We start from the raw sequence: 25,424 nt of genomic DNA, 5'->3' as shown, positions 1-25,424 counted from the left end.
GACCCACAACCGCACCGTACCACGGTGTACCACTCCTCAGCCCCCAATTTTTTGTCAGGATAGCCCTCTAATACGAAGGCTAACCTGACATTCCCCTGGCTGCCTGGGCATATGATCCTTGGTTAGTGACTTTAGGTCTCTTGTCCTGACAGTCATTGGGACTGGGAGTCGTGTGGTCCGACCTGGTCCGTTTGCACGACTCAGACCGGGCTCCACCACCCCCTTCCTGAGCAGTTGTGGTTGATCCAGGGGAGTCACTTGCTGCCCCCCCTTCTCCCCTGCAGCTGCTTCTTCAAGCGGCGCTTTGCAGCCCCGCTTTGCTTATTTTTAGTTTTAAGACAGTCCCCCGAGGGTCCCGCCCCATCCCCAAGGTTTTTTTCCGGTCGAGGGCTCTCTTCAGAGGCCTCGCCCTGGAAGGTGCTATTTAAATTAATGTTCAGTTCCATTGGTTCCATAAAGTTCTCACGAGTGTCGCGGAAGCGCGGTATTACCCGGGCAGAACCGCGTTGTCCGGGGCTTGACTATTTACTCCTGGATTTCGCATGGTGTCCAGGAGTGACCATTCAAGACGCAGCTCCCCCTGCGCTACGCAGCCCTCGGCACGGTCCGAACACCTTGGCTTGAGTAAGCCACTCTTTGGTCACTGGTAGCACAACTCGCCCCACGTCTTCACATTCATTCATACTCTCCTCGCGGAGAGTCCCACGCACAGAGAAGAGCCCGTTTATAGGGTTCCTCTTTAGTCACACTCGGGGCGGACTAAGCCGATACAGCAGAGTACGCCCCGTTGGCTCTTTTACTCGCCGTGAGGCAGGCGACGGGATCCCGTCCATCACCAAACTAGTTGGTGACGGGCGCGATCCCCTCTGGCCTCTCGGCTAAGCACACTCACCAACGGCAAGGTCTCGTGGCTCCCAGAGTGGGTAAATTGAAGTATAATATATAAAAAAAACAAATCTTTATGAATTAGAGTATAAAAGGTTATCTTTAAGCTAACAATAAATATTAATATACTTATTCATAATTGGTTTTATTCTAAATTTATTTCTATGATTTCTGTAAGTTTCACCGATGACCTTGGGAACGCCAGGTCAATTAAACTAACCGGAGCCAGGAACGGGGTTTCCATCCCAGGATAGTAAATGAAAAATCTGGCATCAGGAGGTGACTGACTCGTATGTTTTCTGATTTCATCAATATCAAAATGGTCAGGGCCTACAGTGTACACCCTTTCCGGAACAGGATCCGTCCACGGAGTGCAAGTTCTCCGCAGGAGCTCGAGGACAGAATCAATGATCACTCTCGGTTTCTTCTCTTGCTCCCCGAGAAACTCGACACTTGGGGCGGGGGAAGGGATAGGTTCCGGGAAATGTTGTTCAGGAACAGGGGAAAGATCAGTTGTATTGGACTGAGATATAGGGCGGAATTCCTCCGACTCCGGCTCCGTCAATTCAACTGAAGAATTACAAATCGGTGGCGTTTGTGGCCGCGCAGTCTCATATAAATCAAGATTTTCGAGTTCTACGAGTATAGAAGAAGGGGGAGGAACAGGTGGCTGTAGAGACCATGACCTTTCCTCTCGCTTTGGTATCAATCGGAACTTCCCCTGGCGGCGCCGCGAACAAAAACTGCACAAAAAAAAGTGCGTATGAGCTCCCGCAGATCCCGGATCTTCTTATTTCGGCGCGCCTGGCTTTTCTTAATCGTTCTTTTATTAAAAGATTCCACTGAAAAAAATTAATTTGATTTAAATATAAATTTCTTAAAAGAGAATCGCTTAACGGCAACTTATTGCACTCTTTCTTCCGGAACCTTCAATCCGTCCGTCTAAAATTCTCTTAGTTCAATTGAATGCATGGAGCCTCATTCGAGTTTTAAGCTACTGATAGTCACCAGGTGTTGGCAGCTTATCGCAACCGTTTATCACGAGGAGGTCAACCACGCAAAGCAAATTACCAGAAAACTCAGAGGACTTCGATGAGATCCCGAAAATTCGATATGCGCATGGCACCCTCTCACTTTTCTCGAAATTTAATTTGAGAGTAATTGACATATTTTCTTTTAGTGGAATCAAACAAATAAGAATGAATGAATGAATGAATGCTGAGACTTACTACTTGTTGATCTTGATTCTCCTTTCCTTTTTTTCCCAGGCTTCCTTTTAACTCTTTTGATACTTTACACTCACGACAACGATAACTTGTTTGCGACCAAAAGGTACGAGAACAACGCGAGAGAGTCCTGCCGAAACACGCGGTTTTATAACCTCGGAAAAGGGGAAGACTATCACCAAATTTTTATTTTTCAAAAATCAATATTGTTAAAAGATTAGATAATTATTGTTGTTACCGCCGCGGGGCAGTACCTCGTGGTCGATCGCCGGCGACGGATCGATATCGATCCGTCGTTTGATTATTGCCTCCGATTCTCGAAGGCGTTGCCGGCTTGAGTCCTATCATTGTCGTTTCAGCTGTGCCAAGCATCACCTCGTGTGCATCGAAATGCAGTGTGCTTTTTCGCAGATCTCTTACTCATCTCATCACTCATCGGATCACTCATCGCTTTGTCTTTAGTGCAACTCATCCAGATCATCCTCGCCGTGTGCAACACGCCAACAATCATCTGGAAGATATCATCCTGCAGCACGAGGCGTATTGAATCTCATGCTCAGTAGCTCACCGGACTTCGCAGCGTTTTGGCCTCATAATTAATATAATTGTGCGTTCAGTTTAAACTCATTGCGGACTCTAAAATATACTCAGACGGACAGATCTTAACCTCAGTAAAACTCTTTAGTGACAACTCATAGAAATACTCAGTGCGGATCTCATTTACCGGCCACGTGCTTCCCGCGTGTCTCCGCGTGATTAGTTTGTACGAAGGGATTAACATTCGCCTTTTCGTTCTAATTTAACCGGCCACGACCGCGTCACTATCCCCGCGGCGTAACTTTTAATTTGTAACAACTCATTTTTTATACAACTATTCTCATTTGCTAAGCATGTTTCTCCACTTTTTCCTTTTCACAATTATTGGTCACTCGCGCCTCATCCTTTCTCCGATTTTCTAAGATTTCTAAATTTTCGCCCATAGTTTCTAAATTTTGGTGAGGAGTTCCTGACATCTATTGGTTTGAGAGCAAATGTTTATAAGAGACTTCCCCCACATGGCTTCAGCCTTTCCAACCTTCCAGAACATTATTAACAAATTAGAAAAATGGTTTAGAGACCCTTTTTTGTTGTCGGCAGGTCACATTTGTTGCCTGAATTTTATTGTTTCCGTCTGTGTCTCTAATTGCGGGGCTCTCACGCCCCTTTTTTGTTTTTCTAAAGCTTAGATCTATGCCGCAATTGCGATCTTAAAAGTTATTTTCTTTCAGAACCTGCTGCCAGACATTCAATATTTATTTGAAACATTGCCGGGCCTTGAAAGTTTAATTATTTTTTTTAATCTTGAAAACTTTCTACAGTTTAGTTTTTCGTTGGGCCCTTTGCTTTATTATTTGTTGCAAGTTTCTCTTTTTTTTATGTATACATCTGGCAAAACAAGATGTTTCTGATTGTAAAATTATTTTTCTGGAAGATTAGAAGTGCTTTCTTTCGATTCCAAATAGATATGGTTGTGGCGAGGGCTTAGGCCCCGCCACTAGACGGCAGACGCCGTCCCTGAGGGCTAACACCGACCCGAACAGGACCGAACGCGCCAAGCAAGGTTCGACGGGCGACCACCGGCCCGACGATGGCGCGCGCCGCCGAGGTAAGAGTGGGAACTTCCCCACTCTCATCTCGGCGACTATATAAACCGAGCTCGCGGCAGACCAAGTACCTTGTCCGTTCCGACTCCTCGTCACGAACACCAGTCCTCCAGATCCGATAGGCTTCGGGCGCTCCCGAAGCCCTCTCTAGTACTCTCCGACTCGGGCGCTCCCGAGTCGTCCCCGGGCGCTCCCGGTGAGAGTCTTCCGCTGCTTTGGGCGCTCCCAAGGCAGAGTAAAGCTTCAGGTTCCTGGAGACCTCGGGCGCTCCCGAGGCTCCACCACCGAGGCGACCGGATACCGCCGGCGCCCCCGGCTAGGCCGGGCCACCGAGATCCCCTGGACGGGCGCTCCCGTCCAGGTTGTAGGATCTATTGTACGGCATACTGCCGACGACACCGCCGCGGTCGGGCGCTCTCGACTGCCGCCGCTTCCAGGGCACCCCGTGCCACACCGAGATCCCCTGGACGGGCGCTCCCGTCCAGGCCGTAGGATCCGTCGTACGGCACGCTGCCGACGACACCGCCGCGGTCGGGCGCTCCCGACTGCCGCTCTCCGGATCATTCCGGGCCACCTTTGGTTCTCTTGGACGGGCGCTCCCGTCCAAGCCTAGAGCCTGCCGCACGACATACAGTCATCGGCATCGCCGCCGTCGGGCGCTCCCGACGGCCGCCACCTCCAGGGCGCTTCGCACCCTCACGCGATCCCCCGGACGGGCGCTCCCGTCCGGCAACGGATCCGCCGCGCGACAACTAGTCGCCGGCACTGCCGCGGTCGGGCGCTCCCGACCGCTGCCCCTCGGGCCAGCCCGAGCAACCTCGGCCCAGACCCCGACCAACCGCTCGGTCTGTCGTCGTCTCAACGAACTCAGGCTCCGGCGAGCCTCAATCCGGCAACCTCCGCGGCACGGCAAAACCCAACCGTTACATGGTATTGTTTATGAAAGCGCGTGGAAGAAATAATGTTACGCAGATTTCTGAATATGCTATAGCTTTAATATAAAAGTACCAAATGATAATACACACAATCGTTAGCACGCGCAAGCAACGCGACGAAAGCAATTTAACGCACGAGAATGTATCTCGGAAAAAACCGCACGAAAATAGAATGCTATGAAGCCTTGAGTGCTCGACAACTAAGTTCCCGGCTTCCGAGAGCCGGGCCTTTTATATTGGGAAACTTCTCAATGTTTCCACGAATTCGACCGCTAATTTCGTTGACGCTGAAAAACCGCGAAAACAAGGCTAGCTCGATAACGGAATGTACATGTACATCGCGCCTAGCAACAGAACAGCGAGGACTCGAGGACGTCAACAATGCCGGGCAAAGAAATTGAAAACAGATGTGAAAGCACGAATTCTCGCAGCATGCTGTCGACCAAAATTAATTCACACGCCGAAATTAATATTATCGTGCTCACAAGGAGTGCTTAGACACATCTCGAACAGTATACTTCCCCGTATCTATTTTATCAAATTTGTGTCGAAAAAAGATGTGAAGTTTAAGGATGTAACAATTGCAAAACTTAATTTTTAAACTATTAAACTAAATGACATTAAAAATTGCCTTAATTTTTCTATCCCTCTCTTTTTGTGTTTTTTTTTTTGTTATTGTGCAAACATTTTTTGTACGGAATTTATTCATTTGTTTTGAAAAATGTTTTATATTAGGTTTGTAATAAAGTCTTTTTTGCACTCGAGTAATGGTGTACGGTTTTCAAATTAACTTCAATTTTTCCATTCGACTCAGTTAGAGCTTGATCAACTTATACGTTATTAATATTTGCTCGTCAAATCCGTTATTTGTGTTAAAATTTACGGTCGTTTTCTTTACTTGTATTCTTGATTTACTGTTAGACTTTTACACATTTTTTATTTTTCCCCCGATTTTAATTACGCTTATCACTGCACATAGTTGTTACGTATGCACATTAGATCCGCATCATCTAACAACATAAAAACAAAAAAATATATTTATTTAATTTTCTTCTGTAATGATAACAACGACGTCGTATCATAATTTAAAATTTATATTTTTGATTTTGGATCGTCATATCTTAGTTTATAAACTATGTATAATATATGTAAAAACACTTTTGTTATTAAAATTGACTCAAATCTATCTATTAAACCCATTTAGAGTTCGATCAACTTACTTGTCGCCAAATTGGCGATTAGCGCTAAAATACACGAATGATTTTGCTGTCGGTCTCGCTGCACGTACACTGATCGGCTGCAATAGCGTTTGTTCTGCGACGACGGCGGCTAACGTACGTGAGCTAGCATGGTGTACATCAAGACGCACAACGAAACGCTGCAAAGCGACGGGAAGACCGAGAGACGCGCGTTTGCTTGCTAAAGACGTGCAATACTTCTTTCACACGCACCCATTCGTTATAGAGAGTAAAAGAAGAAAATTAATCCAGTTCGAACGTTGTTAGAAGTGTACTATAACTTTCTCATTTGCACGAGTTTGTCCTCTCGAACTTCGCAACGCTCCGCAGCACACGTACGCGATTTGTTGTATAACTTTATGCACACCACACTAGCTCACGCAAGCTAGTCGCTGTTGCCGTAGAACGAACCCTATGTTGTAACCTAAGCAGCACAAGAATGCGCTTTGGTTGCAAACAATTTCTAAAATCGCCCTGGTACTTTCGCAATCGGGCAAGGACCTCGAGATTATCGCCCGATGTCGAAACAGGGCGACGAACTTACAAGTACCATAGGCAACTGACGCGACAATTAAAATAAGTCCGCACGGTTGATGAACCTCTTCGGTTAACCACGGCGGCCAAAACTCGCTGAAGTTGCAGCTCGGTGAAGTATATGAGCGACGACACGGAAGCCGTCGCGGGCATTTCCTAACACAAAGTCACGCGACGCGTATATGTTCGTAATCTGTAATACTATATCAAGGAAGCAAGAGAATAAACAAGTGTGAACAGCGATTCTGTGGAAGTCTTTATTTAACAACACCCGGCTTTTCCTGTGGCAACTTTGCGGCGAACGGACCCACAACCGCACCGTACCACGGTGTAATACCTATCTTGTCCAGTCAGTGTACAGTTAACTCAAAACACTACCGCATCTCTTGATTAAACAAAGTTATAAAACAATTTTTACGGTACTTAAAACAATTTTTTAGACTTGACGCAATTATTCTATACCACTATTTTTGTAAAAAAAAATTTTTTATAAAGTTAGTTTTATACAAATGACATAACAAAACATTCTTGAAACGGATTTTTTTTATCATTGAAATTGACCTTAATTTTTTTATTCAGTTTACTTAGAATTGGAATTTATTAATAATGGTATATATATTTTTTTTGTACACAGTTTAGCAATTAAGATATTAAGGTACGAAATCTAAAATGTGAAACTTTCAAAAATTAATTTTTCGGTAGTAATTGTGAAGATTGCAATAGGGTATGTAGGTTTACGACGTTGTTAAATAAATTGTAACTATAAAGAATATCCTTTAGAAAGTACTTTATTATTATTCGAAACAACCACGTGTACACTCGTGGTCAGAATGGTTGCAACACATGAAGTTGCAACAAGATTTTTAGAAACAGAAAATGCGAACCGCTACATTCGTTTACGTGCAATACATAGATCTGGTCATATCTATGTATTGCACATGAACGAATGTAGCGGTTCGCATTTTCTGTTTCTAAAAATCTTGTTGCAACTTCATGTGTTGCAACCATTCTGACCACGAGTGTACACTCAACGGTTTTCTTACAAAAAGTAAGAAGTCAAAAAGAGTAAATAGTAACTAAAGAATATTGTAGATGGCACTGATAACAAACCACATTTACATGAGAATTATGAGAAACTGTACAGTTACACATTACCAACAGGGTAAGAGTTTTTTTTTATTTGTCTTGGTAAATTCTTCCTATCTCTAAAATCTTTGTCATAAGAAGTGAGACACCCTGTACAATTATTACATATACATGTAATAAATGCATCAAAATAATACTGATAGTTTTAACGTTAATTTTACAATCAACAAAAAAAATACAAACGTAATTAGATAATTAAAAATTATGGGACTTTTTATATAAAAAAGTTTAATGTATATTGAATGTAACTAAATAGCATGTTTTGTATGTACTTACGTATTTGTATGTTGTAGGTCTTAAATAAAACATTACAATGTGGAGAAATACAGTACAGTCAAAGACAAGAAGATATTCGATTACTGAAGTTTGAAGTAAAAAAACTTAAAACCGAAAAAATGTTACTAGCAAAAAATATTTTTAATAATAGTAATTTACGTCAAGAAGCTTTTCATCTAAATCGGAATCTGATAAAAGAAAAGCTTAAAGTTATTGCACTTGAGGAAGAAACTCAAACTCCGTTCAATATTCATAGATGGCGAAAACTTGAAGTAAGTATATTTTTTAAGAATTAGGAATTTTTTAATTAAAAAATTTACTAATGACATAGAAAGATAAAAAACATTAAAAAATAAGATTTAATTTTTGAAGATATATTTTACATATACAGGGTGTCCGAAATATTATTAGCAATATTAAAACTGTGAGTAAAGAATCAGATTTGGAGACGAAAAGTCCTTTACGAATTTGTAAAATTCGTAACCATTATTGAAAAAAAAATTAATTTGTCTAGCGCAAGAGCGACAAGGAAGCCACGTGTGAGTGAGCGCGACAGGCGACGGCGCCATTCCTAACCATTCGCCTGTCGCGCTCACTCACGCGCAGTTTCCTTGTCGCTCTTGCGCTAGACAAATTAATTTTTTTTTCAATAATGGTTACGAATTTTACAAATTCGTAAAAAACTTTTCGTCTCCAAATCTAACTTTCTACCCACAGTTTTAATATTGCTAATAATATTTCGGACACCCTGTATATAATTTATATCATTAACAAGAAAATATCGTAAAATTAAAAATTCAAAAAATTATGAATTTTTTAACACAAGTAGGGGTGAATATTAAATAAACTAAAAAACATGCCATTCTATCCACGCATGTTATTAGTCTGCTGCTAAAGAAAGCATTTCTTTATCCACCATTCATACATCTTTTCATATTCTTTTTTTTTCGACTGTTATATCTCAATTGTATGATTTTTTGCCGTTTCATTGATTTTTTTTAGAACTTACATTTTGATTAGTAGGGTTAATTTTATTCTTGCTGGATCTTAAAGTTAATTAATATTATTGGTAAGGTTACACTTTCTCTAAGATCGATTAGAGCGTACACATCGCGTATTAGTATCTTTCAATTATCATCTTAAAGAAAGGTTTCGTCCATGACGAGATAGTTTGAGCTTTCCAGAATATTGCTCTGAGATTTCATCTTTATGGTTCATCTGTTTTATATTTGTAAAGAAATTATGCCTTATTGTAAGGTAACAGTTCAAATTTCAATTTTTATTATTTTAGAACATGTCACGCTTTTTCCTATTTAAAAAAGGGTGTTTTACGTCTGAATTTGCTGAATCTCGAAATCTCGAATCTATTGTTGCCGTTTAAAACTCGCGCTGATTGGTTCTCTCTTGCTTGGCTTGCTTCTCGCCAAGCGAAAGAAAATGTCAGCTGTCAAAAAAGAGGTTTTGAGGTTTGGTTTTTTGAAGTAAAACATTGCGCGCGCACAATTAATTAATATTGAAGCATGTTTCAAGGTTCGACTTAATTGCTATTTTCTTGAATTAATGCGCGCGCGCAGCGCGCGCCTGTATTGTTCTAGTCTTTAAATAAACTGTATGGTTAAATAGATATTGATCTGGTTATTCTTGGTTTCAAGATTTGTATATGGAATCATTTACTGAAATGTTTGCTTCTTTTTATTCGAGTTGCAAAGTAGCCAGATCAGATTTATATTTGATAATTTTAATTTTTCGATAAGAGTTTAGAAAAGCTCGAGTGTTTGTGTTTTTTAATTTTATTCAATTGACGTTTGATAGTTTACATATTTCTTTATTTTATCTCTTACTACGTCATTGCGTAACGAGAAAATAAACCATAGAGTTGTAGATGTAACACTTGTAAGTAATATTTTGAATTTCTTTGAAAGTTAAAATACAAAATTTAAGATGGATTATTTTGAGTTGTTTTATAATACGATTAATATTGTTAAAATATATTTTCGGGCGATATTTTCTTACATATCAATGACTTGAATTTAACTTTGCAAGGAAATAAAAAATAATTTACAATATATGGGAAAAAATTAAGAGGCACAACAGTGCCTCGCGCCAAGTATAGGCACATGATGTGCCGCAAAACGTGCTACCGACTTTTTTTATGCAAAACGCCGCTTGAAAAATTCGTAGATTTTCACATCTCGATAACAGCTAAATTAGTCGTTTTATAACTAAGTTCTGTACAATATAGATACTTATGTATTCTTTAGCGGAAACCCCATTTCGAGTGTGGGAAGGAATCTCACGAACTCATCGAAGAGGAATGATATTAGTGAATACTTTCTTTTAACAAATATTTAACAAAAATATATTTATTCTTATGGACATTTATACAAAATTCAGGGTAACCCAATTTGCATAATTAAACCAATTATGCGGCCGCACCAATCTCTGTACTCGTGTTTGAACAAAGTATTTTTGCAAGCAAAAGTAAAAATAATACAAAGCTATTTCGCAGAAAAAAAAAACTCGACAAAGCTCCACGCGAACGGGGAATCTAAAAAAGTGCAAGCGATTAAAAAACTGTTACGCGCATTAAAATTACGCCGACAGACTGCCACAAGCAAAGAAACATAAGCATTACACAATTGACCATCACTCGTATTACCGCACGTTAAATAAAAAAAGAAATACGCGAAAAAATTAACGCACACAAAATATAAAGGAAATACGCGAAAAAAATAACGCACGCAAAATACAAAAGAAATACGCGAAAGAATTAACGCACGCAAAATATAAAAAAATACGCGAAAGAAATAACGCACGTAAAATACAATCAAGAGGTACAGTAGTGCCTCGCGCCAAGTATAGGCGCAGCGAGACACTGCCGTGCCTCTTATACGCGAGACGACGTTTTGAGAAATCCGTAGATTACCGGATCTCAATAACGACTCAACCAATCGCTTTCTTAATAGGCTTATTGTATAGATTAGGGTCGACTTATATAATAAAAGTGTTTTTATTATTTCGCTGCGTTGTCTATAAATAAAGATATCGCGATGTTAATTTTGGTTACAAGAGTAAAATTATTAAGATTCTCAGTCGTCATTTTTACGTCTCGAAAAATGTCCCTTTCGTTTTTGCATCGCTAGATGGCGCAGATAAATTTATTGACTTTATTATTATCGACTCTGGTGATAGTTATAATGACATATACAGGGTGTCCCAGACCAACGTCACTTTTTTTTTATGGTAGGTAGAACTTGTCGAAATAAGACAAAAAGTCTTATATCATTTTTCAAAATTCGCAACCGTTAACGAGATATCAATTAAAATGTAAACGTGTGCGAGCGACAAGAAAGTGCAGACTGAGCGAGCGCGCGATAGACGGCGGCGAGTATCGCTTAAAGAGAATAGGCGGAACTAGCGCGTAACAAGCGAGACAAAGAGACAACGCGCGTTGTTGCTTTATTTTGCTCGCGTGTCGTCGCATCGTCTCGCTCGCGCGTTGTCTCCTTGTCTCGCTCGTTACGCGCTAGTTGCGCCCATTCTTTTTAAGCGATACTCGCCGCTGTCTATCGCGCGCTTGCTCAGTCTGCGGTTTCTTGTCGCTCGCACACGTTTACATTTTAATTGATATCTCGTTAACGGTTGCAAATTTTAAAAAATGATATAAGACTTTTCGTCTTATTTCGACGACTTCTACTTACCATTAAAAAAAAGTGACGTTGGTCTGGGACACCCTGTATATTAACCTAAAATATTATGTTATTTCAAAAAGGGAGGTGTGTGGTGTGTTATTATTTTCGCACCGCTAGATGGTAATTAATTTATCAACTGTATAGATATCGACCTTTGCAAAAAAATTTGTTTAAACAATTAAAATTACTTTTTTTCGGTTAAATATTACAACTACAAAATTAATGAAATCCCCCCAAAATTACCTTTTTTAAGAAAAAGGTATAAAAAAGCGCCAAGTATAAGCGCGCGAAATTAAAATAATTACAAAATGAATAAAATTACCCTTAAAATTAGATCCCCCCAAAAAAACATAAAATGTGTACTGTAATATTGAATACTCTCTATTAAAGTTATGAGATCAAATAATTGCGCCAAGAACCTAAAGGATCTAGAAAATTTTAAACATTACAAACCATGTAAAATCGTATAAAAATAGACCTAGGTTTGTCCCAATGATATAACGTGGTAATGTAAAGAAAGAAAAAACAAAAAATCTTTGCGCTGCGAAATCAAATCTGATGCATAGCATAACGCAAAAAACAAATTTATAATTTGAGATTTTAAAGATTTGGTTTTGCAGCGCCAAGTTTTTTTTTTTTCTTTACATTATCTCATTAGTTTTATAAAGAGTATTTATTATTAAAGTATACATTTTATGTTCTATTTTGGGGGAGTCTTTTTGGGGGGAATTTTAATTTTGTTTAAATATAATTTCTATTTTCTTCAGGTTTTTAGCGCATTTATTTGATCTCATTAATTTTATGAAGAGTATTTGTTATTAAAGTACACATTTTATGGTCTATTTTTGGGGATACCATTGACATCACTTTCACTACTACATTCATACATACTCGCCCCTTCCCTTACCTCTTCCAACTTTCTTAACCAACTTTTACCTTTCCCATCTTCCTTTAAAATGTCTTCCACCGCTTCTTTTCAACCCTTTTCATCCCCCAGCTCACACAACTTAACCAGATATGCTCTCACGTTTCATGCTTCCCTTTCACATATCCTGCATTTTCTATTATCCTCTTTATCTCAGTACAGATTTCCTCTCATACCATCCCCTAACCTAAACCTGGCTATTCTCTGCCCTCTTTCCTCTTTCCATCTCTTTTTCAAATATTCTGAAACTTCTTCTCCTTTTATCCTTGCATATATCTTATTACACTTTGCTTCCCCAATTTTCTTCCATCTATCTTCCCTTGCAAACTTTTATCCCTTTTCATTATCTCTTTCCCCTCATTTCTCCTTTATCCTTTTTATCTTCTATTTCCTCCACTTTTCACCCCAATCCTGCAAAATACTCCTTTCTTTCTTTTTCCCATTTTCCTTCTATTTTTTCTACCTTCGCTTTTTCTTTCATCTCTTCCCAACACCATCTTGCCAGTACCTCCCCTTTACCTACCTTTAGTCTTTTCTCATATCTCCATGTCCTTCTTCCCGTTATTTCTTTTAACTTATCCCGCTGCAACTCCTCCCTTACTATATATCCCGGCACATATTTTTTAACCCCCAAAACTTATCTCAAAAATCTTTTCTGCAATCTTTCTAATTTTTCTCTCTATTTTCATCCCCAAATTTTCACCTTATAACTCGCAACCGATCAAACTAGTTTATTAAAAAGCCGTAACCTTCTGGACCAATCATTTCCAAATCTTCTTTTTCCTATGCTCCACACTCTACCCATTACTGCCGTCGCCCTCTTACATCTATCTCTTACTTGTTCCTTCTGATCACCACTCGCCACTATATGTATATCCCAAATACTTAAATCTTTTTACTTTCTCTATTTCTTTTCCTTTCCATTTCCAAAATATCTTTTTCCATCTTTCCCCTTTTTTTCGATACCTCATTGTCTTTGTCTTTTCCACGTTCACTTCCAGTCTCTTTTCTTCTGTGTATTTTTCTAAATTTTTCAGCATTCCTATCATACCTCCTCATTCTCCGCCACCAATGCAATGTCGTCTGCATAAGCCAAAGAATAAAATTTTTTCCCTTTTAACCTTACTTCTTCTCATTTTCCCTTTTTCAATTCCTCGTTCAAATCCGCAATCAACAGTGTGAACAAACTCGGGCTTAAAGGGCAACTTTGCCTTACTCCCTTTGCCGTCCAAAATTTTTCACCTTTTTTTTTTTCCAATTCTAACCTTGCTTACTGTTTCTTCTAAAATCTTTTCACACTTTTCCACAAGATCCTCCCTCACTCCTCTTTTTCTCATTGCTTTTACCAATTTATCCTTATCCACCGAGTCAAACGCTGTCTTCTTGTCTATAAATGCTACTACCATTTTTCCTTCTTTCTCATTTATCTTCTTATTTATCAAGTAATTCAAAATATAAATCTGATCAAAATATAAATCTATTGTCCCCATTTTCTTTCTAAAGTCCGCCTGGCTATCCGGTAGAATACTTTTTTTTCCACTTTATTTCTCAATCTTTCTGCCAGTACTGCTGAATAAACTTTATATGCCGTTTGCGTGAGAGTTTATTATGAAAATAATTAAAACATAAAAATTGACGGTAATGGGAACATTGAATAAATGCTAGTTTATTATCATCGCAATCTTCACACCTTTTCTTCTTTAATTTCTCAGGGAATGCAACAGCGTTGACATTGCTGAAAAACTCTTTTGTCTCATAAAGTTTAGCAGCAGACCAAACATACCAAACGCTGTTGAAAAAGTGTCTAACTTTTAGGTAGATATCGCGCTTGCTAAACTTTTGTTGAAAGGTCTGTCAATAAAGAGCCGCGGAACTTGGTGAATACATGAGTTTTATTTAATAGAATACATCCGTCTCGGTAGAGCGGTCGGAACGGAATGAAACAATAGAATAGATAATAAGGATAAGATCGCAAAAGAACGGCCGAGAAGTCACGTAGCGCGAATAATGATATACGTGACTCACGGGTAACAAAATCTAAGATAACTAACAAAGGGGAGTTCGTTGATTCAAGGCTTTATTCCTGACAACTTTAAACCTCGATTTTTCGAAAACGACTGCGTATCTACACCTAATCTTCGACACGTGATCTTATATTTTTATTGTCAACTACCATACCAAAGCTCATTCAAAAACTCCGTTGGCACTTGACAACCTCTCCTTGTAAGCTGGATTCAATTTTAAGTCCGTTTAATAGAAATAATTAGGTATAACTTGTAAAATAAATTTTTTTTGCGTTTTATCTACAAAGTTAAAGCTAAGATATAACAATATAGAATCTAAAATGTTAAATTTTTGCACGCAACGTAAATCGTGTAAGTCTGAATCGATCGATAATCATAAAAAAATATTTTTGATGTATGACATATTTGAGCTTATAGATGTTAATTATAAGCAAATTGAGCGTTTTTTTGCTGCCATAAAGTGACAAATACAAAAATCAGCGCCAAAAGCAAAAGCGCTGGCAAAAAAGCAAATCGTACATTGGACTAAACGACAATATTAACGACATTTCTTAATCTTATTTTAATTTTAGAAAAAACTTTACATTATGATATCTCCATTCGTAGGTTACGTAGCAAAAAAATAATAACATTTTTATAAAAAATGTTTAAATTAATCACATAAGCTATACGATAAAATAGTTGCACAACGTCAGCCAAATCCAAATTGCTACGCCGCGTTTGTCTCACAGTATCGCGATGTCATCAACATCAACGCGTTTTTCTACGGCCGCGCGTTTTTGCTGTATTAAACTTTTGGGTTATCATCGTCGTCACTTTTCAAAACACTGTTAATTGTAACATATTTTAAGTAAAATAAATTGTGATTGTTATACATACAAATACAATTTCAAAATTTCTTAAACCAACCTATTAAAATTCTACATCTCTACAAGTAACTTTTTGAAAAGATACGTAAAGTCCCGCTTACTAAATTGATACTCATTAATGACAGGTAGTTTCAAAAGTTTAAAATTTCGATAAAAGTTTAATTTTTGCTTAATGGTAAACAATACCAACTTTATACTCTCCACGGTATTTTATTACTTATGTGTCGAAAAAAAAATTGTGAAGTTTACGACACAACAATTAATTAAAATGCTATTGTAATATTAATTAATTAGTTTATTGTAACCGTTGTTTTTTTCTGTGACAGGGTACAGATCCTACTACGTTTGAACTTATTAAGAAGACAGACATTTTGCAAAAACGAATTCTAAAAATGTCTACAGGCATGATTAATAAAGATAGAAAGCTAAAGGAAATTGAAAAATTATGCATTAACCTTTGTGATGTTTTGTCAAAACAACCAAATTTGGAAATAATTAACATGAACAAGATTCAAAATCTGTTACGTAAAAGAAAACAGAAAATAAATGTAAGTAGTGTAACTGAAATTTAAACAAAAATGATATTCACAATTATTTTACACATACAAGTTGTTAAATAGAAACGACTGAAAGCGGTTGAATATCTAAACATTAAATCATTTTACAGAAAAATGTTTCATACAAAAGTTGTTTTGAGAGTGTCATAAGTTGGTATTATTGATTTGATCTTGAAGAATTTTTAGAAGGTTACACGAAAATCACCGTAAATTTTTAAAAGATACATCCTATTAATTTTTACATATTTTTGTAGCATGTCGTGATAGCTTTTCAAAAAACTATAATCAAATTTTTTTTAAAAACTTTTTTTTTAATTATAAAGCTTTAAATGTACAATATTGCCGGTATTAGCGTTAAACAAGATGTACACTAACGTTCAGATATAGCGTTTTCTTTGTTGCGACGACTGCTAACGTACAAAAGCTAACGTATTTTGTGTCAAACCGCTCAATGAAGACGCGTTTTGATGTTCCATCTTTTTGCAAAACGTGCGATGGAAAGATCGCTATAGAAGAAGTAGTTTTTCTAGCAGTATATTACATTCCTCTCACTTGCACGTGTTTATTTAAGAGGTTTGCCTATTCTGACAATTTTCAAAATCAGTGGCTTTTCATACATTTTTTTTTAAATAAACAATCGCGTTACATTAATTTAATTTTAGAAACAAGTTATACATTATTAAATCTTAAAATTTACCGAGAAGGAAAAATATAAAAAAATTAATATAGTGTCTACAACAATTTCTGTGAAACTTTTTTTTGTACAGATGACAACATTCTGAACGCGGGACTAATCAGAAAAATATTTTTTACTTGTTTATAAAGAAAAGGGTTATGATGTAAAGCAGAATTTTTTTCATTTGTTGAAAATTGTGGAAAGAGCTCAATTTATACAAAATTTTGTTTATTGATTAAAATTTAAAGTTAAAAAATTTATTATAAATCAATAGATTATTACATTGAAAAAATCTTACGCTCACCATAGCTTTTTTTTTATAAACAGTAGAACATTGTATCTTCTAATTACCCCGCTTCCAAAAAGTTGCCATTCGTGCAAAATAAAAGAGTTTTACAGGAATTGTTGTCGCCATATTAATTTTTTTTTAATTTAATTACTCGGCAAATTTTAAATTTTAATAATGTATATTATGTATATAACATAATAATGTATATAACATGTTTCTAAAATATAAATTGTAACAATCCGCGAATTATTCTGCGATCGACACGGCGACGACCGACTGCCGAGAACCGGCTTTCTGTCCGGAAGAACAACTGGGTATAAGATGCCCCGTATCTTCTTTTAAACATTAAAAAAGAAGTCCGGCGATGAGCAAGCGAGTCGTCGCTGCGGCTAAATCCGTAATTGGGTCCGACCAAAAGCACTCGAAGGTAAACGAGCGCTAACAGATGACGGCAAGCGTGGTTTGTCCTAGATCAGTAACGCGCGCTACGATACCCGCCGCCACCATCTAAGAGAAAAACTCACTACACTACACTGACTCGAGTACCACACTGTCTCTTTTTTTATATAAAAAGGCGAGCACTGGAGATCTTGAGATCGTTTCTCGTAGTCCGTTTCAAGTGACGTTTATCGATCAATATACTACTCTGCCACCGGAGCTCACTCTCCAAAGACTCTCAGGAAAGGCAATAACCAGGGTTCAGAGTTTTAAGCCTTTGCCATCCATTCTTGGCCGCGTTCTGGACTCTTTCTGCTGATCGACTTCAGGTATCTCTGCATCGCGGGGCTAAACGTACCTCGGCCTAGCGTTCTTGGCTACCGAATAAAGGTTTTCGGGTCGTGACAAACCTTTTAAAGGGAGTTTGTCTCTCTTGAGACCGTTTTTTTTTTCACGGGTGATTTTCAGGACTGGGTGTTTCCGGTCTCTGCCAAAAAATTCCTGGTGACCACCCCGAACGTGCATCTAATTCTATTCAATCTTTCATCGAGTCCTGCGTCTCGTACACCGCCAACGCAGAAACGCGCTAGGCCCTGATCGGTCTCAGACGCAATATCTACCGTGCTGTGCGCACACATGCGTGCCCAGCCGACGTACCTCGCGGCCCGCGACAGAATTCCGGTTCGATTGTATATAAACACAATACATATAAAGTGCAAATTCAAAACCAAATTTGTAAATTTTGTGTAGCGTTTGCGTCGCATTTTCTTTGTAAATAGCGTAGATTTAGAGTCATGTTTATATAACCGACGTCGCGTTTACGCTGTGTTACTTTTGAACATATTGTTACGCCGGGAACGGGTCGGCGAACGTCTCCGCGTTCGCGTCTCTTTCTCACACTCACACTCACTCACACTCGCGGCGCTCGAGCTCCGCGAAAGAGAAGCAGACGGATTTAGAAAAAGGAAAGACAAGGGTTTTAATTAGACTTAACCAAATACATCCGCACCGAATTAAGTCACGGGCAGAACTGTCATTTTAATAATAATAAACAATCGTCTTCGTTTCCCTAGCAACGGGGAACCGAAACCTCGGAGTAGGCCGGCAGCTTCACGCTGCTCCGTATACCGGGCGTAACAATATCTTAATAATAAAACTAGGTTTGTAAGCAACACGTACGTCAGTTATTTTGTTCTCCGCACGCGACTTTTCTCTACCCCATTTGTCGGACCCGCGCTATTCGATAGACGGCGCCGGTCGTTCACTAAACGATGTCCAAGAAAACGAGGCGATTGTTACATATTGATATGCGTGATTCTCGAAACGCTTGAAAAGTTGTTAACTCGCTCGACACTGTACAAGCGTAAACACAAATTTGCCCAGATGTAGTAGGATGGAGGGAAGAGGAAAGAGACGTAGTTACGCTTGAAACATTACAAACTTTTGGGAAACTGTACAGGTGTGGATAATGAAAAACATCAAACAAAAAGTTTAGACTTTTGTGGAAAGCTTTTTTTTTAGTGGGAAATTGCATTTACGCATACTTTCTTTCTTGGCAAAGAGAGAGGGTTATGCGGGATTCAAATTTTACGACTTTTTGCTTACCCACTATTCGCTAAAACTTTACTATTGGGTTGCATGGCGTTTTGGACTTCAATGGGGAAGCAAGGAATCGCGAGCAAGGGAACACATTACTTTCCCCGGCCCCGAAACCGACCTACTCAATTTGGATAGGCTCCCCATACTGTCGCCCATTGTACTAAGAGTGGCAGCGCCTGTTTTTTATAAGGACCGACATTCTCAACAGGTCATTTAGTCATGACTCCATCTCTAGAAGTGTGCAGAGATTGGTTCTCCAGCCACTTGCTTTTTGCCACTCTCTTGCGTCAGGTGGGAAGGCGAGGCTTTCGCGCACTGCAGAATCGCGAGCGGTTATTAAGGCACTTTCGTTTTTTCACCCGTTGGCATCATCTTAGCGAGTTGAAGTCCAGAAATATATTTCCGCTTACCGAGCAGGCAGAAGCACCAAAGACGTGAAAAAAGGAAGGGGCTTGCTTGTCCTTTATCTTAAATTCGACACTAGGTTTTGCCCGCAGGTATGGGCTGATTTGCTTTTTTATTTGCCGCTATAGCAGCATGAGTAACCGGAAAGAAAAAAGATAAATATTGTTTGAATAATTAACTGTAGTTTTATAGTAAATAATTAGGACCAATGTATGAATAATTAACTGTAGATTTATTGTAAATAATTCCAGCGTCATCTCTGGCTCTTATTCGGGGTTTCCAAATCTCGATATTAATTTCATGCAAAAACTGAAAAGAATAAAGTATTAATACAATTATGTTAAAGAAACACGAAGGAAAAAATATAATAATGAGCGTACTCACAACCTATAGAATAACGGAAATTATTAATTAAATAAATTAGCGCCTTTCTTTCCGTCAATATTTTTGTCCTTACTCGTGCGTAAATATGCAAATGTACGCTGAAATAAATCTGGGAAATTAGCGGCTACGGTCAATGCTGGTATGACCCTGAATTCTATGCAATGCTGGCCGTTGTTCAGCAACAATTGTCTAAAAGACGTGGCACCAGGAAAAGTCCGTTCGGACGGTATCGTTTCAGGAAAATGAATAATTGCAATGCGGCCTTACAGCGCGCTTCCAAAGCCGTATAGGCGAAAAGATGTGATACCACGATGTTTCGGGTATTAACAAACGCCGTGAAGACGTGAATATCACGGCCCGTCGGGCACACCACTATCCCCGCACTAGAGACCGCGAATATATATATATTAGATATAACTTTTGTCTATTAACAACAATAACTATATTTTATAAGCTGATATAATTAGAAAAGCGTAATGCGAGCTCCGCTCCGTCACAAATTCGTGCAAGAAAACTGAACGTCGAGAAGCTCGCAAAACCGAGCTTCTTTTATGTTTTTCCGAGTGCTGGAAAATTCATATCAATCAATATCCAGTGCCGGCTGACCGGGCGCTCGATGCGCGCCTATTTTTAAAAATCTTGTTCTTACAACAAATATCTTCCTCTTACTGCTCCAGCCATGCTTCGTGTATGCGTCCTGGTAACGGGTCTTCCTCCCGCTTTTTATAAAGATAGAGTAGACGAAACCATGTCTTTACCGATTTTGTTTGTTATCGTAACGGCGAGAAGCAAAGGAAGAGGAAAAGACAAAGTGATCTGTACTTGTTTTCCCCGCTCAACATTCTCTTTTTGCCTCATGACGCGGTCACAAAATTGAGAGAAACCTTCCCATTTTTCTTTATCTTTTAACGTAGCTTGTACTACTGCTGGAAAAGAGAGGTTGGGTTCCACTTTTTTGATAAGAGACGCCCGCTTTTTGTCCCACATCGGACATTACTCCAGAATATGCTGGCTGTCGTCACGCCGAGCACCGCAATGATGCCAGCCTTTCGATTCTTTCCTTTCAATGCGACGCAGGTACACGAAAAGATTCCGTGTCCAATCAGCACTTGCGTCACATGGACAGAGTATTTGTCTCCTTTCCGGCTAAGGTAATTATGCACTTTAGGGGAGCAAGCCCAGACTACCTTGACTTTGACATATGTTGTCAAGGACACCCTCCTGAGTGACCTTGAAGAAGTTTTAGCCGTCGCTCGTTTTTTATTAAAAAGTTATAAACAATCAAAGTTTGGAAAATATTAGTGTTATTTGCAGTACAGTGACGGGTATAAATAACGGGTATAAAATTAATAAATGTCTTTTAAAGAAGCAAATTGTTGAGATATTAGAGTTAGTTTTTATTATTTAGAATGTTTTTTTTGTGTATCTGCGGCAGTTTGATTTATTTGCATTTTAAGTTTTACGTGAGTTAATAACTGTCCAAGCGTATCAGAATTCACACATCAATTACAATGGGGTGGGTTAGGTTAGTTTTAACAATCGTGAGGCCCCCGCAGGGGGGGCGAACTTCCTGTCTGCCATTTTTTATTATGGAGAAAATTATAAATTTAATAAAGTTCCAGTCAAGCGTCTGTGAATATAATAAATACCTTTATTAAACTTTCGTTTTCCAATTTTAAGTTTAATAAAGGTATTTATTATATTCACAGACACTTGACCGATACTTTTTTAAATTTATAATTTTCTCCATAATAAAAAATGGCAGACAGGAGGTTCGGCCCCCCTGCGGGGGACCTCACGATTGTTAAAACTAACTTAACCCACCCCATTGTAATTGATGTGTAAATCGTGATACGCTTGGACAGTTATTAAACCACGTAAAACTTAAAATGCAAAGAATTTTTTTTTTGTATATCTGCGGCAGTTTGATTTCTTTGCATTTTAAGTTTTATTGCACCGGGTAGTATTATTTGTAGTGACTGCTGGAGATCATACAGCAACTTAAAGGATTATAACTATGAACATTTTGTTGTAAATCAAAGTGAAAATTTTGTGGATCCTGATACAGGCGCTCACACTCAAAACATTGAACATTTATGGCGTGATATTCGGCATGGAGTACCAAAATATGAAACTCGCGAATATCATTATGTACATTATTTAGCAGAATTTATATTCGAACGTAAGTATGTGTATCGCCAACCAATATGCAAATTCTTTGAAATAATGGCAACATTATATCCCCTGTCTGAAAGTACTTTATCTATTGAGCCTGCAATAAACTAAAAATAACTGATATATTTTTCTACTATATTAAGTAATAACAATTTGCTTTTTTAAATAACGAAATAATAAAAACTAACTCTAATATCTCAACAATTTGCTTCTTTAAAAGACATTTATTAATTTATACCCGTTACTTATACCCGTCACTGTACTGCAAATAACACTAATATTTTCCAAACTTTGATTGTTTATAACTTTTTAATAAAAAACGAGCGACGGCTAAAACTTCTTCAAGGTCACTCAGGAGAGTGTCCTTGACAACATATGTCAAGGTCAAGGTAATCGAGGCTTGCTCCCCTAAAGTGCATAATTACCATTCATTCTTCTCCATTTCTCGACTGTCTTTCGGTGAAGACGTTTAACCCGAATCTTCATTTCTATAGTTTGCTAAACGCCGCTCTTTTCATCTATAACCCGAAATTGGACAAAGGTACAAGTCGTAAGATTAAGCTGAGGAATACCTATGAAACTGTTGCCGCCGCCGTGGCACGGTGCGGTACGACCTAATTGACCTGATAACCGCGGGATAAAAAGTCTTTTCAAGAAAAGCACAGCTCTTTTTACTAGCTGCCAGATCATTTGCTCATACGGGTGCACTGTACATAGCGACGGCTCGCACTGTGCCAGCATGTAGGCGTTTAGCCACCTGATTTGGTCCACCTAAGTTGGGGAGAATTCTTCTTAGGGTATTAGCACTTTTCTTAACACGGTAAAAGATTGCCGAAAATGATCGCTGTAGGTTTATTGTCCATTCAGAAGTAGCCCCAGATATTTGACTGTGGACCCAAGCTTAACTCAGGCAGTGTCAATAATTGTTTGCGGCGGCCGACACGTGACCTTGCAATGGAACCAAGGCCTCCGTTTTTTCTGCCATCACAGTGAGTGCCGTCTTTTAGATCGCCATGAGTATGGCTTGTGCGGCAACTTCTTCTTTCACCTGTGCCACCGCCCAGCTGTGCTCCTAAACTAAAACTACTATGTCATCTGCATATCAGATAACGTGGCAGCCGGAGGATAGAGCAGTATTGAGTACCGCGTGTACCCCAGGTTCCATAGAAAAGGTCTTAGTGTGTGTGAAATTGTCATATCATTTACTGGAAACTTACAAACTATTGAGAGTTTTGAGTTCCTTTTTGATCATTCTAGAGTTCTATAAAGTTTATACAAATAGTTTTAGCCTTTAAAACCAAAAAATCACATAGTGCAAAGTGAGACGCCAACTTCACGCAGCGTATCACTTTGTCCTGTGACAGCTTCCGTCACAGTATCAAAATGATTTTGAAAGATCTATAGTTCTAAGTAAGTTCTAGCGATAGTTTTAGCGAAAAAACAATAATTTAAATTTAACTAGAACGGAACCCTGGGGCACCCCGCGGCACAATGCTCTTTCTCTAAAAGCTCTTTCGCAATCTGCATATATAATGCTTCTTTTAGTTATATAATCGCTCATGACAGCGTGAAAATACTTTGGTATCTAGTGGTGCCGAAGCGACTTCTTTATTCAATCTTAGGGTAGAATGTTGAAGGCATAGAACATATCAATAAATATACTCAATGCCACCCTACTCCGGGACGTGATCTGTTTTAAAAAAACCTTATGTTTTATTAGAAGAATTTCCTCGGCATCTTGCTCTTTAAACTTCGCTCAACCTTTGATGCAAATTTCTATAACTTTCGAACACGGCGACGATTAACGTTGATCGGTACCGATGAATATTCTCTTGGGTCGTGACTCGCACATTGTTCACACGCGTAAACAATATTATTTATATAAAGAATAGATTTAGTAACGTTAATTAAAAATTTTCGATGTGTGCAATTCACTTTCAACCGCTTTCACGTAAATTGCATTACTATATAATCTGCTATAATTAATGTAAAATATTAAAAATTTTTTACTCAAAGTTACAAAGAACAATTCAAAAACTATAAAAAAATAGTTTTAAAATTTTATCTACATAAAAAATTTTTTGTTCTCAAATGCTTAACAATTTTGTAATAAATAAACAAATGTTTACTTTTTTTACAGTGTCTCGTCGCAGAACTAAATATGTATGAGTCGCAAGTTACCGAATGTAAAGAAGATATAACAACAATGACTAATGAAACGTTCAAGTTAAAAAAAAAATATCATACACAAAACAAGAATTTTCTGAAAATAAAAAAAGAAACTTTAAATTCTACATACAAAACCATTTTTCCAGATATTTCAGCACCAAAAAAAAAAATTTATGGGGGTGGGTTTAAGATAATGACACCATCAAATATTTGTTGTATTGTGAATACTTCAACAAGCAAATAAAATAAAATAAATGACAATTTAATTAAAAAAGTAATAAAATATGTTATGTAATGTCATATTGCTGCGTTTATGTCCGGTCATTTCCTGCAATCGTTCTCATTCTTTGTGTACTCCCAGATACTCGCGCTTACTTCTTATTATAACCCAAATAGATGTACAGTATTAAGTTTTGGATCACTTTGTGTGTGTCTGTATGACCTAGGGCACAGGGTATTGATGTTACACGGGGAAGTAAGCACACAGGGTGTTCAAGAATGCAGTAGCAGTGGGAAAAGGAAAGTAGCACTCAAGTTAAAAATCACTTTTTGAAAACAAAACAAACACACTCAACTATTTATTACTTCAGTTCTTATACAAACTCGGTGCCGTCGCATGCAAACGGTAAACCAAGTGGAAAAGTAGCGATAGCACGCTGTTACACTGATTCCTTGGAGGTTTCGCGAAAGCTCGCGAATACGTAGCGCGATGGTACGCGTATAAAACTATTAAGAAAGCAGCGGCGCGCGATTGTTACTTTAACAAACGGAACTTAGGAGTTAACGTTTTCTCTCTAAGGTCCTGATTGCGACAGACTCCGGAAGCGTCAGCCGTTGTCAAGCTTCTTTTTCGTAGAGGACAAAGGCATAGGGTTATGAAACGTTCCCGGCTTCTAAAACGTTCTGGTATTAATTATTATATCGAGTGCGTGCTTAAATAAGAGTTGCCAGAACTGTTTACTCGAACAGTTTGGCTGCAGTTAGAATCCCAAACCGTAACAGGCGAAAATTAATATTGCATTACGCTAGAAAGGTTTTGTACGATAAGTTTTTAAATTTTAAACATTTCGTCCTCTTCGCCGGGCGAGGGACAAAATTAACTTAACCTATTTCTGGGTTCATAATATTGTTTTTTCTTGTAATTAACTTTTAGTGCTTTCGGCGAAGTCGTCAATTGGCAGCGGGACATTCTTAACGACTAGTCGCGTGTAAATCGATTTTGCGGTGCGTACCGTGACAATTCGAACCTGGCCATCGGCGCCAGGATGCGTGTTGATTATGCGAGCGAGAGGCCACTTTGTCGGCGCTGTGTTCTCATCTTGTATTGGACAGAAAGAAC

The 25,424-nt window shown here is 38.5% G+C and overlaps 1 protein-coding gene across 2 annotated transcripts in view; it reads left to right on the top strand.

The window, feature by feature from the left end:
* Window positions 1-25,139, top strand: part of LOC139113574 (cilia- and flagella-associated protein 58) — a 164,909-nt gene extending 139,770 nt beyond the window's left edge. Inside the window, exons 10-12 of one of the 2 annotated variants that reach the window (XM_070674807.1) lie at window positions 7,901-8,155; window positions 15,720-15,941; window positions 24,057-25,139. In XM_070674807.1, coding sequence (XP_070530908.1) covers window positions 7,901-8,155; window positions 15,720-15,941; window positions 24,057-24,329 — 750 coding nt within the window. In that variant the 3' untranslated portion in view covers window positions 24,330-25,139. The remainder of the gene's footprint in view (window positions 1-7,900; window positions 8,156-15,719; window positions 15,942-24,056) is intronic. The other variant, XM_070674808.1, reaches the window with a different exon arrangement.
* Window positions 25,140-25,424: the final 285 nt, after the last annotated feature.

This window comes from Cardiocondyla obscurior, linkage group LG03, assembly GCF_019399895.1.
Source record: "Cardiocondyla obscurior isolate alpha-2009 linkage group LG03, Cobs3.1, whole genome shotgun sequence".
Lineage (NCBI taxonomy): Eukaryota > Metazoa > Arthropoda > Insecta > Hymenoptera > Formicidae > Cardiocondyla > Cardiocondyla obscurior.
Note: the sequence above shows the minus strand (reverse complement) of the source record. Positions and strands in the feature narration are given on the sequence as shown.